Below are 20,962 nucleotides of genomic sequence, written 5' to 3' on the forward strand. Positions count from 1 at the left end.
TGAGGACGCCCCCATTCCGCCCCCATCCTGCCTTCACTACGCTACCGACACACCCCCTTGATGTTTTGCCAGCTCCGCGACGGAAAGCAGTTGAATCCGACCAAAATCAGCTTTCGATTTTACCGATTTGGCCGGTTTCAGGAGATTTGTGTCGGAAGATGGCCGGCGATCACTTTCAAAAATGAGCTGGATAGTAACCTATGGCAGTGTCTTAAAATGTGGAAGATAAAGGATTTTTTTTTACATTTATATCCCACATTATCCCAAGCAAACATGGTTTCAATGTGGCTTACACTTGAAAATACAATGAGACAGAATAATAGAATTCAGGTATATCATAGGAGCAAATAGATGGATATGTCTGAAACATTTAACAAAGTTAAAAATTCCCAAATGTGCATTTAAAAGTCTGCCCTTTAATGATGCCGCATGTTCAGAAATCATAGCCATATGTATACACACATCCATACACACATTGCAAAAGTAAACAACAACTTCTACAGAGTACATCCAGAATTTTATTTTTTTTCTCATTTTTATCTTCCAAAATTCTAGACAGCACATGTACAGATAAGTAGGACCCAAAGCAGTTCAAAATATGTAAAGTCAGAAACAACATAGTTTATACCTAATTGTTCAACCACCCTTAGGATTCACCTTAACTGTTTAAAAAGCAAAACCATGTGCATGTAAAGACTGGATAAATGAATTAAAACAAAGTTTAAAGCAAATGCCCTTAATATGTATTTATTTATTTAACACATCTGTACCCCACATTTTCCCACCAATTTGCAAGCTCAATGTGGCTAACATCAAACCGTAAAGGAAGTCATCAATCCGGTAACTATACAGATAACATAGTGTAGAGGACAGGGAGATTAAAAAAACGGGGTATAAAGGCAAAAGGATAAAAGTGGTCAATACGGTCCATTAATTTGCCGTGTTGCAGGATGTAGGGACGTATGTTGGATCCTTGGGGTAGGACTTTCCGAATAAGCTGGTCTTGAGTGATTTCCTGAAATTAAGATGATTGTGGATTGTTTTCACAGCTTTTGGCAGTGCATTCCATAGTTGTGTACTTATAAAGGAGAAGGTGGATGCATAAATGGATTTATATTTGAGACCACTGCAGTTAGGGTAGTGGAGGTTTAAGTATGAACGGGATGATCTGGATATATTCCTGGAAGGTAGATTGATTAGGTTTGCCATGCATCCAGGGGCTTCTCCGTAAAGAATTTTGTGGACTAGGGTGCAGATTTTGAAGGTGATATGTTCCTTAATTGGAAGCCAATGCAGTTTCTCTCGAAGGGGTTTAGCACTATCGAATTTGGAATATGAATATGTAATACTTGGTAGCAATAATGAAACAGTGATGGAATATTCACATAGCAAACAGCCTGAGCCAACATATTTATTTTCCACTGAACATAATTAACTTTGTATGAACTTGGCAGCTAATAGTGTGCTGAACTGGACAATGGTGCCATATTTAGACTGACTCTGGACAGAACTTCTGCTTAAAGGAAGCCCTTCCCTTATTATTCAATTCCTCTCAGTGAAATGGTAGTAATAAAAAAAGGTAAGTGCACTTTTATAATATACCACTGCATTCCACAGGATAAAAAGATGTTAAATGCTCCCAGGTCTCAACCTAATTAATGTTTTGTTTTGTTTTTTTTAATTATGCTTATAAATAGTAAGTCTGATTGTTAAGCACCTTATTCTCATAACCTGATGTCTGTTTTGGTGGCCCTTTACTAGGTGAAAACATCTCAGCACAAATACAAGGAGTCCCTAAAACCAGCCACTCCAAAAGAAACAATGATTTACAATTTAGAACTAATTACTACTCTAACCGATGAAGCCAATACTTCCTGTGTACATCCTTATGCTGCACAAGATGGCATGTTTGAAAATATAAGTGCAATCAAATAAAATGCTACCAACAATAATGAATGACAACATGGATAGAGTAGCTCATAGGTTCGCTTGCTTTGTTTTGAGTGAATGAGGATGATGGCTGCGTGAAGGACAGGGAAAGAGAGATTTACCTAATTTGCTTCTTTAACGTCTCCTGTTCTCAATCTATCCTCCTCTGTCAGCTCTCCATATCCCCCCCCCCCCCCGACACGGTCTGGAATTTCTCCATCCCTTCCCCTTCCTCCTTCACAGTCTGACATTGTGGTGGATTTTTCTCCCCCCACCCATGTTGCAGCGCATCTTGCATGCTCTCCCCTTGTGGGATCTGGTACTACTCGCTCCCTGCACCACTGCCGTGCTTCAATTTTCTGGGCCGACGGCAGAATCAGTAAGGTAAACACACTGCCTTCAGTGGCCCTGGAAGCTCTCCCTCCGCTATAGTGTCCTGTCAACAGGAAATTGTAGCAGAGGGAAAGCTTCCAGGCCGCAGAAGGTAGTGTGCTTACCTCACTGATGCTGCTTGCGGCCCAAAAAATTGAAGAACAGCGGTGTAGGGAGTGGAAGGGCAGCCAGAATTGGGGGGGGGGGGCATGGGCCCCCAAGGCCCCCCATAGCTACGCCACTGTCATACACACAGAACAGGGGAAAGCCCTTTTTGAATAAGGCCCATATGGCCATATGCACTGAAATATTTTTTCCCATTTTTTTGTCTATAGGGGAAAAAAGTTTAATACATCTGGCCCATGTTTCCTAACGTTACTGAAATTCCCTTGTGATCCTAAAGAAGAGGGAGTCAAAAGCATATACTTCAATCCTGCTCCATTATATCAGATCATGACAGATAGAAAGCAAACACCCAATTTTCCACTGATAAGCCTTGATTTTATTTGTTGCAGTGTACGTATATCTGAGTTGTAACAATAAGAGAGAGAGAAATAAAAATCTAGAAAAGAATGAACCAAGTTCTATTAAAGCAGAACAGTTGAGGTAGAAAACTAGTAAGGTTATTATGATATACATTTCTCCTTTCAGAAGAACAAATAACTTGCCATAGTTCATTTGAAACATAGGTTTTCAAAAATGACTGGTTAGGACTAACCTTTATTCCCAGCTCAATGTTTTCTCCGCCATAAACATCCATTCCTGGATCTAGAAGACCAATATCGCCAAAGAACTTCCTGTTCACCACAAAAGAGCAGCCGATCATGGCTGGAGTCCTACAAGAAACAACAACAACAAAAATACCCTGGTGATTCTTCACTCTTACTGCAATTACCACTGTCTTTTACATTGAGCGTAAGTTTAGCTGAAGCAGTGTAACTTTAGGAGCAGTTTATAGAATTACGCTAACCGTGTGGTTCTATGGAGTCAATTTTAAGGTACCATATATAGAATTCCCCCCCCCCCCACCCCCGAGAGTCCAGCTTCATGCGTGGGACAAACATAAAGGAATCCTGTTCAGAAGGAATGGATCCTAAGGAGCTTAGCCGAGATTGGGTGGCAGAGCCAGTGGCGGGAGGCGGGGATGGTGCTGGGCAGACTTATACGGTCTGTGCCAGAGCCGGTGGTGGGAGGAGGGGCTGGTGGTTGGGAGGCGGGAATAGTGCTGGGCAGACTTATACAGTCTGTGCCAGATCCGGGTGTGGGAGGAGGGGCTGGTGGTTGGGAGGCGGGGATAGTGCTGGGCAGACTTACACAGTCTGTGCCCTGAAAAGGACAGGTACAAATCAAGGTAAGGTATACACAAAAAGTAGCACATATGAGTTTATTTTGTTGGGCAGACTGGATGGACCATGCAGCTCTTTTTCTGCCGTCATTTACTATGTTACTATGTAATTCCTAGTATTTTGATATTGTCTTCAAAAATAACATTGGGATTACATTTGCATTTATTTTTGGGAGGGGGGCATGTTGGAGGTAGAGAACATGCATGGATGAGTTATTCAGCTGGTACATTGACATTTGCGTGTGCTAACTGGTCAGTGGGTCCATAATGCAGGAACCCTTGCCACCTTCTAAATACAAGTCAGTAAGAGCTCCCATGTCAAGTTTTTTCAGGTTATACACGCTAATGCGAACATTTGCGCACACCTAAAAAACAAATACCTGAAAATGCCCTATTTCCTGGGCGCATTAGAAATGTGCTTAGCACATGGGAAAGTCTCGTGTTAGCGTGTGCTAAGGCCATTTACTAGCGCACTTTAGTAGACATACCCCTATGTATCTTTATACAATAGAGCCAAAATTGGTGCCTTTCTGTCCAATTAATATAGACACCATGTTCTAAAACTACCCTCCATAGGGGTAATTCAATAAGGCGCTGCCTATATTTAGGCAGCAAAAGTGCACATCAATGTTGCTATTCCAGTCATTTATGCACAAAAGTGGCCACTTAGAAATTTAGGGGTCAATATTTAACCACCTGCACTTACCAAAATGCTAAGAACCGCTGCCATTATGCCTGAAAGTTCAGAGCCAGGCCATGTCCAGGCTTCAACATTACATTTCCGGGTTTGTGGAGCCGGCTAATGCATAACCGATATCACACTGTACTGGTTATAAGTACATAAGTACATATGGCAATAATTCAGTGGCGTACCAAGGGGGGCAGTGGGGGTGGTCCGCCCTGGGTGCACGCCGCTGGGGGGTGCCGCACGCCTGTCGGCTCCGCTCTTTCCATGCTCCCTCTGCCCCGGAACAGGTTACTTCCTGTGCACCCGGGGGGTGTCCTTTCGCTGGGGGGAGGGTGTCGTGCTGCATCCGGGGGGGGGGGGGGGGGGGGCGCATCGGCTATCCGCCCCGGGTGTCAGCCACCCTAGGAATGCCACTGCAATACTTACGTACTTATGTACCTATAACCGGTAAAGTGTGATATTCAGCATTTAACTGGCTATAAGGCACTGCATAAAGATAGGACTGACTTTTACGCAGTCCTATTTATGTGGTTACCTTGGCCGGTTAAGTGCCAAGGTAACCACTTAACCGGCCAAGTACTGACTTCACCCCCAGAATTCCCCCAAATTAGCAGGTTTTTGAGGTAGGCGCTAACCAGACATTTTCAGCAGCACTAACTGGTTAAATTGTGGGTGCAGGAAAGGAAAACCAAGGTACACTCGTGTCAGACAGAGGACAAAAGCACAAGGAGCCTTCAAGGTATGGGGCGTCAACTCAAGTTTATTGGACAGACCCAAAACGGTCCGTGTTTTGGCATATAAACTGCCTGCATCAGGGGTCAAATGAATTCCAAATATCAAACAAAACCGCTTGGGTGCAAAGCTGGGAACCAGCAGAGTAACGGCAGAGTAACTTATAGCCCTAAAGACAAAGGAGGAGCAAGCCACATGGAGTCGCAGATACAACTCTGACTCCCATTTTCAAGCCGGTTCCCGGCTTTGCACCCATGCGGTTTTGTTTGATATTTGGAATTCAGTTTATCTGCCGAAACATGGACCATGTTGTGTCTGTCCAATAAGCTTGAGTCGACGCCCCCTATCTTGAAGGTTCCTCTGCACTAACTGGTTAAATGACACTGAAAATAACTGGCTAGTCTTGAACAAGCGATTAAACTGGCCAAGAACCATTTCTGGCCCATTAAATCACTTTGAATATTGACTTGTTATATAACAATATTCTGTCTACGCACTATTCTGTAAGTAGGTACCAATATTTGATGATACATATTTATAGATGGGCATTCACATGAGTAGAGATTAGATGACGTGCTCAACTACATGTGGAAATTATAAAATACTATAATTTGCAAATATTTTTTAGCAACTTAGCTGCATTGACACCAGGGCTGGCATAACTGCTCACGCTTAACTACAAATTCACGTATCTACTCAGCTATGCAAATGTTCTATACAGGAGAGTAGGCATCTACTTTCCTACATAAAATAGGATCCAAATGGGTCCAAGAATAGGCACCCATAAGGGCAATTCTATACCACGTCCCTTTTTGCACGCAGGTAAAGAGAAAAGTAACACACTCGTAAATGCCCTAACCACTATTCTGTAAGGGTGCAAGTAAGTGCTATACTGTGCAGTTGCAAAGGGGGTTACATTGGAGTGCTTAAAAGGAGACACCCACTTATAGAATTGTATCTCATATAGAATTGTATCTCATCCACCAGATTCTATAAATGGCAACTAAAGTTGCACGCACAACCTAATTGCTTGACAAGCTAATCAGCGCCGATAATTAGCCACTAATAAGTATTTATTGGCACTAATTGGAACTAATTAAAATTTACGTGTGCAACTTTCTAAGAGTATTCTCTAAGGTGGTGCGCGTAAATTCTAATGTGTGCATTACAAAAGGGGGCATGGCCATGGGAGGGGCATGGGAGATCCTAGAAATTACACGCACTTATAGGATACGCCTGATCTACACCTAAATTAGACACAGGCATTTACACAAGGTTTTAGTTGGTGTAAATGGTTGTGCCTAAATTTTAGTCATGGGGACAGGCGCTATGCGTATTCTATAAACTGTGCCTAACTTTAGGCAAGGGTTCTAGAATAGCCATTTATATGATTGAGTCCCATATGTGTAGAAATCTGAGGGACTGGTGCATGATGGGACATAAGATACTGATGACTAGAGTTGGAAAGAGACCTAATGATTTTAGGGTAACGAAACAGTTTGACAAGGTTACAGCCAAAGCTCAAGGACAAAAAGGGAAACGATTAATCTATTGATGAGACTTCAGCTGGAGTATTATGTCCAGTTCTGCAAGACCATGCGTAGTTTGTCTACCCCACAGCCAGTGGAGGAAAGATAGAATTCATATCCTTGAATTTTGAAGAGTTTCAGATTTTAAAAAGTGGCTGCTTTTCTCATTACACTGCTCTACTAGTAAAAATGATTTGTGTGCAATATTTGGCACAAAGAAACCATACCTTCAGCAGCTGCTTTAGCATAAAATGAGACATGTTAAGTTTAACTCCCAGAAGGAATTACAGTAAGCTTAGTGTTCAGAAGGAATTTAATTCCAAGGATGTATTTCAGGGACATAGCCAGGGTAGGCCTGGATGGGCTATGGCTCTATTACTTTGGGGTCAGTCCCCCCCTTTCCACTCAATTGCATAAGTCAGTGAAAGGAGAACTGGAAGCAGAGTCAACATCCAGATAGTGTGCTGCCTACCCACGTTAACCTTAAGCTCCACCAAAAAAATCAATTCTGGATATGCCACTATTTTATTTGGAAACAAAAAAGGGAAACTTTAATGAAATGTCCTGGTTTGTTTCTTTTTGTAATCTATTCGGGGTATATATAGACTGTTATTTATCTCTCTGAAGGATATGTTTAATAGATCCCTGAAGACTGAAGATGTACCGCAGGGTTGGAGAAAGGATGATATGGTCCCTCTTCATAAAAGTGGTAACAGAGAAAAGAAGGGAAACTATGGACTGATAAGCCTGACTTTGGCAGTGAGAACATTAATGGAAATGCCGCAGAAGGAAAGGATAGTCAACTCTCTACTATCTAATGAGTTACAACATCCAAGGCAACATAGCTTTACCATAAGGAAATCATGTCAAACAAATCTGATTTCTTTGACTAGCTGACAAAAGAACTGGATCAATGGCATGCACTAGATGTGGTCTACTTAGATTTCAGCAAAGCCTTTGATGCTATTCCTCATAGGATGCTCATGAATAAACTGAGTGGCTAAGGATGAGATCCAAGGAGGTAAACTGGATTATTAATTGATTGACTGACAGGCAGCAGAGGGTGGTGACAAATGGAATTCATTCAAAAGAAAGAAAGGTAAGTAATGGAGTGTCTCAGGGATCCTTCCTGGGGCCAATTCTGTTCAATGTATTTGTGAGCAATATTGTCATAGGGTTAAAAGTAAAAGTATGCCTTTTTGCCAATGACATAAAGATTGACAACAGAGTGGACACCCCAGAGGGAGCGAAATGCATGAGAAGTGAACTCCAAAAATTAGAAACTTGGGCTAATACTTGATGGTTAAGTTTTCATGTGAGTAAATGTAGGATGATGCATTTGGGGAACAAAAATCCAAAGAAGCTGTGATAGGAGATGAGAGACTGATGTGGATGGACCAGGAAAGACACATTTGGCCAATAGTGTCTGAGGATCTCAAGGTGGCAAACAATGTGACAAGGCAGTGGCCAAGACTAGAAAGATGCTTGGCTGCACAGAGAGGGGCATAACTGGCGGAAATATGAAAGTGATAATGCCCCTGTACAAGTCATTGGTGAGATCCCATTTGGAGTACCGTGTTTAGTTTTGCAGGCCATATCTTGCTAAAGACATAAATCCCATCATTTTATAATAGGTCACCTAAAGTTAGGTGCCAGTTGCACCCACGAGTTATAGAATACTAGACCTTTCATAAGAGTTTGTTATAGTTACATAGGCTCAGTAGTATTCTTTAAGGAAAAACATGTAACTTGCTTAGCATGTAAATACAAGGGGGGGAGTACATGTGAATATAGCTTGGGCAGGGTTCCACATTTATGCATGTAAAATAAAGTACTATAAGCTATATGCTAAAGTGCCACATTTAATCATGTGCATTTAGCCTGCTATTGATATGGAGGAAGTGGGAGCACTTAAATATTGGCTCATAAATGCCGACTTACGCTCGTTGAATCTGAAAACCCAGATGCCGTTATAGAATTAGTGCTTGGCATGCTGCATCATGGCACCTAACCTTTGGTGTCCTTTATAAAATGTCACTCAAAATGTCTCAAAGCCACTCAGCGGAAAGCAACCAGAATGTATGTGATCTGTGATGATTAAGGAGGGGCTGTTGTTTGCAACAAAACAGGAAATGTCAACAACATATCTCATGTCATCCATGTTTAATAAATCCTTGGAGATGGGAAAGGATCCGTAGGATTGGGGAAGAGCAGATATCTTCGCTCTTCGCAAAAGTGATGACAGAGAAGAAGAGGGAAACTACAGGCCGGTAAGCCTCAATTCGGTCATTAGAAAAGTAATGGAAGCAATGCTGAAGAAAAGGATAGTGAATTTCCTGAAATCCAATGGGTTATAAGATCCGAGGCAACATGGTTTTACCAAAGGTAAAACATGCCAAATGAATCTGATTGAATTCTTTGACTGGGTGACCACCAGAGAACTAACTCGAGGATATGTACTAGATGTAATCTACTTGGATTTCAGCAAAGCCTTTGACACGGTTCTTCATAGAAGGCTCTAGAATAAACTTGAGAAGCTGAAGTTAGGACCTAAAGTGGTGAACTAGATTAGAAACTGGTTAACACACAGGTGCCAGAGGGTTGTGGTAAATGGAATTCACTCGGAGGAAGATGCCAGAGGGTTGTGGTCAATGGAATTCACTTGGAGGAAGGTGAGTAGCGGAGTGCCTCAAGGATTGGTGCTGAGACCAATTCTATTTAATATAGTTGTGAGTGGCATTGCTGAAGGGTTAGAAGGTAAGGTTTGCCTTTTTCAGTATCAATATCAATATCAAAAGACTCTTATTGACTGCAATATCCCAAATTCAGGTTCAATGCAATTTACTTAAGTAAATAAAATAACAATAAAGTCTAAAATCATATAGAGCAACAGAGTGAACACCTTGGAGGGCATGGACAACATGAAAGGGGATCTGCAAAAGTTAGAAGAATGGTCTAATGTTGGCAGTAAAAATTAATGCAAAGAAGTGCAGAGTGATGCACTTGGGGAGCAGGAATTCAAGGGAGTCGTATATGCTAGGACAGAAAAAGAGATCTTCAGGCAATGAAACAGTGTGAAAAGGCAGTGAATGTAGCCAGAAGGATGCCAGGATGGCCTGTTTGTCTGTCCTAATTAGATTGTAAGCTCTGTCGAGCAGGGACTGTCTTGTAGCGCTATAGAAATGATAAGTAGTAGTAGTAGTAGTAGCTGTACATAGAGAGGCATAACCAGTAGAAGAAAAGAGGTGTTGATGCTCCTGTACAAATCACTGGTGAGGCCCACTTGGAGTACTGTGTTCAGTTTTGGAGGCTGTATCTTGCTAAGGATGAAAAAATAAATGGTTCAGAGGAAGGTGACAAAAATGGTATGGAACTTCTGCCAAAAGACGTATGAGAAGAGACTGGAAGATTTGAATATCTATACCCCAGAGCAGAGACCCAGTCTATGGGATACACCAATTCAAACTGATACCAATTAACTCCAATTATTGACACCTTGTTAACTCATTAATTTGTAAGCCCATCCGTCCTGCATTCCCAAATATTACACGCCCAACTTTGGGCAGCTCATATAGAATCTGGGGAATACATTCTTGAAAGATAGTAAGGAACCAACCAACTCCCCCCCCCCCCCCCCCCCCAAAAAAAAATAGAGAGGCTATAGAAGACATGAAATGAATTTGCAAAGAGGGATACTTAAAAGCACCCTATGCTATCTATTAAGATGTTTTACTGCGTGTTTTGTTGACACTCTAAGTAGCATACCATGCCATACTAGGTAACGTTACTTGAATATTTTTACTTCTGTAATTGTCTATTGGCTATGTTTAACTCAGTGGTGTACCAAGGGGGGGGCGGTGGGGGCGGTCCACCCCGGGTGCATGCTGCTGGGGGGTGCTGCGGCGCGCGCCTGCTCTGAGTTCCCTGACTTCGCGCGTTCGCTGCAGCTCCCTCTGCCCTGGAACAGGTTACTTCCTGTTCCGGGTCAGAGCAAGGGAGCTGCAGCGAACGTGCGAAGTCAGGGAACTCTGAGCAGGCGCGCGCTGCGGCACCCCACCCCCAGCGGCGTGCACCCGGGGGGGGGGGGTCCGCGCTGCATTGGGGGGTGGGTGCTGCACCCGGGGGGGGGGGATCCGCACTGCATCGGGGGGGGTGCTGCACCCGGGGGGGGGGCGGGGCGTCGCCCCGGGTGTCGGCCCCCCTAGGAACACCACTGGTTTAACTTATTCTTGCTATACACCTCCTTGGGTGAATTTCTGCAAAAAGGCTGAACATAAATCCTAATAAATGGAAGAAAAAGAAAACCAACATCAAGAGATACATGGTGGATGCCTGGAATGCTTTTCCACAAGATGTGGTGGTCAAAAACAGCGAATTAATTTTAAAAAGGTGTGGGATAACCACAAAGGTTCTTTAATGGCATGAAGATTGACTAAAAGTATAGTGCATCTCCACTCAAAGTAAAGCTTAAATAACTTTCACACTTTAAAGATGTTTTTTAAAGGAGGAATAGGGGAGGGCAGTAGAGTGCAATGGGTGTGAGTTACAATCCTAAAGACAAAGGAGGAGTAATCCACATGGAGTCACTCCTGACTTCATAAAAACATAAGAATAGTCCTAATGGGTCTGACCAATGGGCCATCTAGCCCTGTATCCTGCTTCCAGCAGTGGCCAATCTAGGTCACAAGTTTCTGGCAAAAATACAATTAGTAGCAACATTTCATGCTACCAATCCTGGGGCAGGCAATGGCTTCCCCCATATCCATCTCAATAACGGACTATGGCATTTTCCTCCAGGAACTTGTTCCAAACCTTTTTTAAATCCAGATACGCTATTTGCCATTACCACATCCTCCGGCAGCGAGTTGCAGAGCTTAACTATTCTTTGAGTGCAAAAATAGTTCCTCCTATTTGTTTTAAAAGTATTTCCTTGTAATTTCATTGAGTGTCCCCTGGTCTTTGTACTTTCTGAATGAGTGAAAAATCGACTCGCCTGCACCCGCTCCACACCACTCAGGATTATGTAGACCTCAATCATATCCCTCCTCAGCCATCTCTTTTCCAAGCTGAAGAGCTCTAACCTCTTTAGCCTTTCCTCATATGGGAGCCATTCCATCCCCCCTATCATTTCCTTTCTAGGCAGACTGGATGGGCCCTGTTGGTCTTTATCTGCTGTCATTTTACTGTTACTTTGTTTTTATTGTTATTTATTTATTCATTCACTCATACTTGTATCCCACAATTATCCAAAAATGAGTTTTGGTTCAATGTGACTAACGTTCAACAGTTGTTAGAGATTACATTGATTCAATTACATTTACATGGCTAAAACTGAACTTCTTATTTTCCCCCCTAAACCCTCCTCCCCTCTTCCCCCATTCTCTATCTATGTTAATGGCTCTCATATCCTCCCTGTCTCCACAGCTCATAACCTTGGAGTTATCTTCGATTCCTCTCTCTCCTTCTCTGCCCATATTCAACAAATCGCCAAAACCTGTCGCTTCTTTATCTTCAACATTAGCAAAATTCACCCTTTCCTTTCTGAATACGCCACCAAAACCTTTATTCACACCCTTATTACTTCTCGCTTGGACTATTGCAATTTACTTCTCACTGGTCTTCCATTCAATCATCTTTCTCCTCTCCAATCTGTCCAGAATTCTGCAGCTCAACTTATTTTTTGCCAAAATCGCTATGCCCACACTAGCCCACTCCTCAAGTCACTTCACTGGCTCCCTATCCGCTTCCGTATACAATTCAAACTCCTCTTACTGACCTTTAAATACATTCACTCTATGACCCCTCACTACCTCTCCTCTCTCATTTCTCCCTACACTCCTCCCCGTCAACTCCGCTCTCTAAACAAATCTCTCTTGTCGTCCCCCTTCTCCTCCACCGCTAACTCCAGACTTCGTTCCTTTTATCTTGCGGCACCTTATGCCTGGAACCGTCTTCCTGAACCCATATGTCTCGCTCCATCTCTACCTGTTTTTAAATCTATGTTGAAAGCTCACCTTTTCACTACTGCCTTTGGCCCCTAACCATTACTCATTTGCCCTTCTCCTTGCCCTGTTCCTCTTTACCCTGTAATTCCTTTGCCCGTAATGTCTTGTCTGTCTGTTTTACTTAGATTGTAAGCTCTTTGAACAGGGACTGTCTTTCTATGTCAAGTGTTCAGCGCTACGTGCGGCTGGTAGCGCTATATAAATGTTATTAGTAGTAGTAGTAGTATGATGCTGTGTTTTACAGTGTTTGGCAAGATAACTATTAGTGCTTATGGAATAGTCATTGGGTTTCTTGAGAAGATATGTCTTAGCTCATTTCTTAAACAAAAAGATGCATTACAGTTAGAGGTTGTGTTGTGTATTGATGTTCCAGAATGATTAGTGCAGACATTACTCATATAATTTCCTGACGAGGTAGGTCTTTAGGTCTTTTCTGACCTGTAGGTAGTTCGTGATGTTTCTTATTTGTTGGTGGACTTGTGTAGTATATTTTTGCAGTTGGGCAGGTGAAGGTAACCTCTGGTTTCTGGGTTTGCATTTCTTGGTGATAGTTTGATCACGTCTAGCATGTAGTCCAGTGACATGCCCAACAGTATTTTGAAGACGATTGTGCTGGTTTTGAAAAATAGTTTGGCCTTGATGGGGAGCCAATGTAGCATTATGAGTAGTGAGGTTGCTATATCATGTTTTGACTTTTTGAATATCAATCTCGCTGCTGTGCTTTGGACGGTCTGCAACAATCGTAGTAGGTTTTCTTTGCAGCCTACATATGCTGTATTACAGTAGTCTAGTTGGGACAATATCACCATTTGTACTATAAGACGGAAGGAATTACTGTCTGGGGAAATAGTCTCTGATTTTTCTGTTTCTATAGTGTTTTGAAGCTTTTTGGTGTGATTGCAGCGACTTGGTCTTCAAGGGTCAGATGTTTGTTGAGAATGATTCCTAGTATTTTTATTTGTGTTTCAATTGTCTAAGATTACTGATCTATGATGAGGTTTTGGTAAGCAGTGAGATTGTGCTCGTTGTACTTCACTTCCCCCAATCTGTTTTCACTTTAGTTCTCTGTTTTTTTAGGTTACTTTTAGAAAATTAGTGTGTGTAACTTTGATTATTCCCCTATTAAGCCACTGCATTTCCTTTATTCCCCACCCCCTCCCTTCCAGGATCATATGGTTTAACTCTTTGGTTTTTAAAGACTTTAAAGCTTCTACTGCTGTGCTCCTCTCTTTGTGCCTTGGGGTATTGATGCCTCTGCTGTTACTTTAATTTATATGTATTCTATGCCAATCTTCTCTATGCTATTTCTTCATGCCTGTAAGTTTCATAAATATTAGATGGAAAATCTGCAATATCAAAAGCCCAAACTTGCGCTTCCCCCCTCTGTTGTTAATGGAAACAAAAACAAAGCAACACACTGACACAAAATTCAAATGACATATAACACAAAATGAAATTCTTTTCATGCACATTCCTGATACTTTTCTTCTGTTATAATCCTTGATGCTCTTTCTCATGAAATTCAAACTTAGTAACACCAGAGGACAGGCAGGAGAATTATATTATTGTGTGCTGCCTTGGGCTTTTGAGGACTGGCAGCTGAGAAATAAAACTGGATTTGGATTTAGGAGACAAGGTATAAGAAAAAGAGTATCCAAATATTTCAAGTTATAATGCACAAGAGTTAAGCATTTTTCGGTGAAAGGAAACTAGAATTAAAAACAAATATATCATCGTATGCGGCTGAAAGGAAGTAGAAGTCAGGAATAACAGAAAGAATTGTGAAGGTCAAGCTGTATTCAAGTAGCCCGTTAAAGACAACAGAAATGGAAAATAGGCTGGCGATAATCCACCATAGTTTTTTCAGTGCTATTTCGTATGTCTCTATGAGCATCAGAGGAGAAAATAACACACAGGGGCCGTTATTCAGACCGTGAGAGGTAGCCGAGCTGCCTCCCGCAGTCAACGCTGACCCAGATATTCAATGCCGGGCCAGTTCTAGTGACCGCCACTGAATATGTAGTTTATTTTTGGCCGTTTTCAATTTAACTGGACAAGTCAATATTTAGCGCTCGCCGGTTAAGTTGAAACCGGCCAAAGATAGGTCTGCTATTTCGGCAGCCTCATCTGGCCACCAAACTTAGCTGACAATGCACTGAATATTAGCAGATTGCTGGTTATATCACACAATATAACTGGTTGTCCGCTAAGCTCTAACCGGCAATATTCAGCCGGCGATTTCCTGCTGAATATTGCCGGATAGCCAGTTAAAAAGTTCCATTTAACTGGCCAGGAGCCATTCCTAGCTGCTTAAATGGTTTTAATTATCACGCGGACAGTGCTTTAAAGTTACCAATTGTCATTTCTGATGGGGACATGACTGTAAAATAAAGGTGCATGTTATAGGAGAGATAGCGCCTAGCCGGATCTCTCGAGCAGTTCTGTAAATTGGTGCCTCCTTTTTGGTGACCTGATGCAGCACAAGGAACTTTAAGTCTATAACTGCATCAGGGCGCGCTGAAGCCATCACAATTCACACATTGGTGCACCAAAAAGGTGCACCCGCTTTCGCCAGGTCAGGTGAAAGTGGACACGCCTAAATACACCACTCAACACATGCACTCTATAGTATTCTATAAGCTGAACATGTTGATGCTTGACATACTACTACTACTACTACTACTATTACTATGGTGCTACTAGACATACGCAGCGCTATACATATTATGGGGTCCTTTAACTAAGCCACGGTAAAAAGTGGCCTGCAGTAGTGTAGGCACGTGTATTGGGCGTGCGACAGGCCAGATTTATGTTGTTGTTTTTTTTAATGGGACAGGAAAAGGGCCTGCGGTAAAAATGAAACCAGCGTGCACCCAAAACCAGCCTGAGCCCTTAACACCACCCATTGATCTAGTGGTAAAGGCTCACGCGCTACACATGCGGTGACCGGTCAGCACACGCCAAATGCCGATTACCGCCAGAACCCGCGCGTGTAGGAGGAAATAAATAATTAATCCATGCGTTATGAGCTCGTGCCAAATCTGAAACTACCGCCAGCAGGGTGTGCTGGCCTGGCGGTAGTCTCATTTGGATGTACACTGCACACACGTAGAACCAACCGCAGCTTAGTAAAAGGGCCCCCTATATGCAGGTACTTTCTATGTCCCTAGAGGGCTCACAATCTAAGTGCTGCGCATGCCCTTTCCCGTTCTCAATTGCTCATTATTCCCTGCTTTCTATCAGGGGCGTAGCCAGACTTCGGCGGGAGGGAGGTCCAGAGCCTGAGGTGAGGAGGCATATTTTACCCCCACCCAGTGCCACTGACTCCCCCCAGCCATTATTGACCCTGCCCCCCGCCATTGCCACCCCCTGCCACCAACTTTGACAACCCCTGCTGATGACCCTCTCGACCCCCCTCCCGCCGCCAACCCTCCCCCACCGTCGCCTACCTTTGCTGGCGGGGGACCCCAATCCCTGCCAGCCGAGGTCCCGCGAAGGCTTCGTTCTGTTTTTGACGTCCTGCACATTGTACATGCAGGACGTCAGACTCACAGAAACAGAACGAAGCCCGGCTGATCTGCAAGGCTTTGTTCTGTTTCTGTGAGTCTGACGTCCTGCACGTACAACGTACAGGACGTGAGAAACAGAACGAAGCCTTTGCCGGAAGAAGAGGACCTCCTCGGCTGGCAGGGATTGGGGTCCCCCGCCAGCAAAGGTAGCCCACGGCGGGGGAGGGTTGGCGGCGGGAGGGAGGGTTGAGAGGGTCATCTGCAGGGGGGTCCAGGGCCAAATCTACGGGGGCCCAGGCCCCCTGGCCCCATGTAGCTACGCCACTGCTTTCTATATATGGTGCCCAGAGATGTACATGCAAATTAATTGGCTAACTAGCTCTAACCATCAATAATTGAATGCTAGCAAGCAATTCTTGATGTTAATTGGCACCAATTAAGATTTGCACACACATTTGGCTGCATGCTATTCTTTTTTTTTTTTTGTCCAACTTTATTTAATCAACATTTTAATACAATATATCAAAAACGTAACAGAAACAACAGCAAAATGGATGCTTATACATAAGGGGAAATCCTGTAATATACTGCATCATAAAAAGAAAAACTAAATGAAAGAAGGTTAAGTTAAGCCCTTAACAAAGTCTTGTAACTGAATGTCTAAAAAAATAATAATAATAAAATTTCTAACAAGTTACTGACAAGCTGGTTTCAACTATTTCTCTAAACTGGGCCATAATTTAATTTTAAAAGTTGTAGTGCCAAGTTTTTCTGTCAAGGAAAGTTCAAATTTATGTATTTGTAGAGAACATATTGCCACCATGCTTGTAAAGAAAGTGATGTGTTGTCTATCCAGTTATTAATCACACTTTCTGTCACAGCTATGGGATAAAATAAGTTCAATTTTTCACAATAGCGACAAATTATTACCCATGAAAGTAATTATTGTTGGATACCTAGTGACAGAATCAGATCATTCCCCAATGGATTCCAGACTATTAAATATTCTAGTAGCAATTGCTATCAAATCTGCGGCTGCATTTTATTCCATAACACTGGGCAACTATATCCCAAAAAGGGGCATGAGTTGCATGGGAGGGTCATTGGCTTTCCACAACATTGTGTGCAGTATTATAGAATAACAGGTATCTACATCTAACTTGGGCACCAGGATTTATACCAGGTTTCCAGCAGGTCTGGCACACAGAGTTGGGCATAGAACCAGTACTAACTGCTATTATATAACAGGCACAAATTCTTCACAGAATAGCACAAACTTTTCCAGCCCCCATTTCTGAGGTCTATTTATAGAATCCCTCCATGCTATTTTAGTTATTTATTTATTCATGACATTTATACCCCACATCAGCCCGAAATAGATTCACGTTCAATGTGGCTTACAAACAATAAAAGGGCCCTTTTACTAAGCCACGTAGGCGCCTATGTGTGCCCAACGCATACCAAATTGGAGTTACCGCCCGGTTACCACGTGGCCCTTGCGGTAATTTCAATTTTGGCGCGCGTCCGCTACATGCGTCTGAAAAATATTTTTTCTTTTCTGGCTTGTGGCATTTGATGCATGTAGACCATTACTGCCCAGTTACCATGTGAGACCTTACCACTAGATCAATGACACATGGTAAGGTCTCAGACCTAAAATGGAGGTGCGGCAATTTTCATTTTGCCGCACGTCTGTTTTCGGCAAAAAAAAGCATTTTTTTGTAGGTGCGCTAAAAAATAATTCTGCGTGCGCCCAAAACCCGTGCCTACACTACCGCAGGCCATTTTTCAGCGCACCTTTGTAAGAATATAATACAAATTACAATAACTTCAAGAAGCAAATTAATACACGTGCAGTAAGAAACTAGGGATTTAGACTATCTCAAGGACAAACAAATAATTAAGTGTAATAAAAGCTTCACTCGGCTTTCAGCTGTAAAAAGGCACAAAATGGTCCACACAAGAGACAAACCATTTACATGTACTGAGTGTAATAAAAGCTTCACTTGTCTTTCACCGTCTGTGTCCTGAAAATGGGGCTAGTTCTGGGCAAGACTTCTACAGTCTGTGTCCTGAAAATGGCAGATACAAATCAAGGTAAGGTATACACAAGAAGTAGCACATATGAGTTTATCTTGTTGGGCAGACTAGATGGACCTTGCAGGTCTTTTTCTGCCGTCATCTACTATGTTACTATGTTACTATGTTACTATGTTAAGGGTGGATAGGTGAGAGCATAATTAGATAGATGGGAAACAAGATTAACAAAAGGATGTGGATAAAGTTCAGATAGAGTCCTTTGTATTTAGAAAGGCCAGACTGAAGAAATGTATTTTTTGAAGATTTCTAAAAGTTAGGTAATCCCATTACTTCAAACGGTATGAATTTTACCACTCCAGTTATATTTAAGTGTACTTCTACCCTTATCCTACTCGAAACTGTAGTCCCATCCCCGGAGACTAATCAGCCTCATTGGGATTACTTCTCTCTATATGATACCATATTTTCGTCCCAGAGTTGTATTCTCTTTTCCGGAAACCTTATCAGCTTCCTTACACCTACTGTTACTCTATTTTCCACTCTGTATATATTCCCGGAGTTGGTACTCTCCTCTCTGGAACCTGTAAGCCACATTGAGCCTATTGCTATGCGGGAAAATGTGGGATACAAACTTAATAAATAAATAAACTTGATTGATTTAGGAAGAGAATTCCAAATTTTGGTGCCTTGATAGGAGAAATTAGCAGAGTGAATTGTTTTAATATATCACATTCTTACAGACATGGAAACCTAAGACAAGATGTTCTCTAGATGATAAATCAGCATTATGAGGGAGGTAATTCAATAAGATTATTCATATTTGGGAGATTATAGTATAGTGTTTAGGGAAAGTGTGCATGTAAGTGGCATATATTTCTGCATTTATGCTTGAAAAATGCACGTAAATACAAGTGTGACTTTAATTTATTAAAAGATTTCTAGCCCACTTGTACCTAAGGGACCCTTTAACAAAGGGGCAGCAACATGTGGCCTGCGGTAGTATGGGCACGAGCATGAGTGCTGGACCATTTTCTACCACATCTGGAATAAAGGGGGGTTGGGGGGGGTCGGAAAATGGACGTGTGGCAAAATTAAAACCATTGCACTTGTATTTACGGCCTGAGCCCTTAATGCCACCCACTGACTTGGCGGTAAGGGCTCACGCGTTACCTGCGTGGTACCGTCCAGCGCATGCCAATTGCTAATTACTGCCAGGAATGCCCACGCGGTAGAAAATTATTTTCAACTGTGGGTTTTCGGCGTTTGTCAAATTCTGGAATTATCGTCAGACGCTCACGCTAGCTGGACGGTAATGCCAATTTGACACGTTCTGCACACATGTAGTCCCTTACGCATCTTTGTACAATGGCCCCTAAGTGACTTACAAAAAATACATAAATAATAATACATCAATACAAAATCAAATACAAACTTCATCAGTTGCTTGCCCTGAAAATGATCTCTTTATAATGACATGCAGTGCACTCTGTAGAATTGTACATACATCTTTTATTATTAATCATGTTTAGGGTTACCATATGTCCGGATTTACCCGGACATGTCCTCTTTTTTGAGGACATGTCCGGACAATCAGGCGGGTTTTGACAATCTGCCCGCTTGTCCAGAAATCCGGAAAAACGGGCAGATTGCTAGCCTCCCCTCCCCTTACTTACTACTGCCCTGGTGGTCTAGTGACCTCTTCCGCCTTCGTGGCAGGAAAGAGCCCCCTCTTTCCTGCGCGGAGCGCTGCCCTGCATGCATCCTTCCTGTTGCTGATCTCGGCACCGATTCAAAATGGCCACCGAGAGTTGAAGTGACCGCGCGAGACTTCAACTCTTGGTGGCCATTTTGAATTGGCGCCGAGATCAGGAACAGGAAGGATGCATGCAGGGCAGCGCTCCGGGCAGGAAAGAGGGGGCTCTTTCCTGCCCCAAAGAGGTCACTAGACCACCAGGGCAGCAGTAAGGTAAGGGGAGGGGGGTGATGAGGAGGGGGTGACGGGGTGTGTGACAGGGGGGGGCGGAGCGAGGGCGTGAAATGGGGCGGGGTGGGGTGGGGCATGTGTCCTCCTTTTTGGGGAACAAAATATGGTAACCCTAATCATGTTGACCTCCTTTTTGGGTTTGTTTTTCTGATTTTTTTTTCACTAAAGGGCCCTTTTACTAAGCCACAGCAAGAAGTGGCCTGCGGCGTTGTAGGAGTGTGTTTTGGGCGTGCGCCGGGTCAGTTTTTACCACGTCTGCAAAAAATGACTTTTTTAAAATGGGATGGGAAAAGACCATGTGGTAAAACTGAAACCAGCGTGTGCCTAATACCAGCCTGAGCCCTTAATGCCACCCATTGATCTAGCAGTAAGGGCTCACCTGGTACATGTGCAGTGACCGGTCGGAGCACACCAACTGCCGATTACCGCTGGAAGGGCTGCGCGAGGGAGGAAATTAATAAATCATCCAGGCATTATGGGCGCACGGCAAATCTGAAATTACCGCCAGGGGGGTGTGGTAGACTGTAAAAGGTCTCTAAGTACTTTATAACCATCATCATAATGGATTTGGATTAGAGATAAAGTCAACTGCTAGAAAACCCCAATTAGCATCCTTTGCACTAAAGTTAAATGGAGACTTCCTCATCAAACAGAACCTCTGTTTCACATGATAGGTGTCTAGGGACATGTGCTGGCTGGTGTTGAAATCCAGAATGATCTATTTAACACGTGAGTCTGATAAACAGATATCTGCAGGTCCGATATGGAGGACGGCCAATTTCTCAGCGTATACAGCCAGGTGCACTAAGCAGTTTTCCAAGGACATAAA

At 42.9% G+C, this 20,962-nt stretch overlaps 1 protein-coding gene across 4 annotated transcripts in view; it reads right to left on the reverse strand.

The window, feature by feature from the left end:
- The window catches only part of GALNT17 (polypeptide N-acetylgalactosaminyltransferase 17), a 473,734-nt gene that overhangs the window by 140,680 nt on the left and 312,092 nt on the right, over positions 1–20,962 (reverse strand). For all 4 annotated transcript variants that reach the window (XM_030185764.1, XM_030185763.1, XM_030185762.1 and 1 more), the window contains one exon: positions 3,020–3,137. In XM_030185764.1, coding sequence (XP_030041624.1) covers positions 3,020–3,137 — 118 coding nt within the window. The remainder of the gene's footprint in view (positions 1–3,019; positions 3,138–20,962) is intronic.

The sequence above is a fragment of the Microcaecilia unicolor genome, chromosome 13 (genome assembly GCF_901765095.1).
Source record: "Microcaecilia unicolor chromosome 13, aMicUni1.1, whole genome shotgun sequence".
Classification (NCBI taxonomy): domain Eukaryota; kingdom Metazoa; phylum Chordata; class Amphibia; order Gymnophiona; family Siphonopidae; genus Microcaecilia; species Microcaecilia unicolor.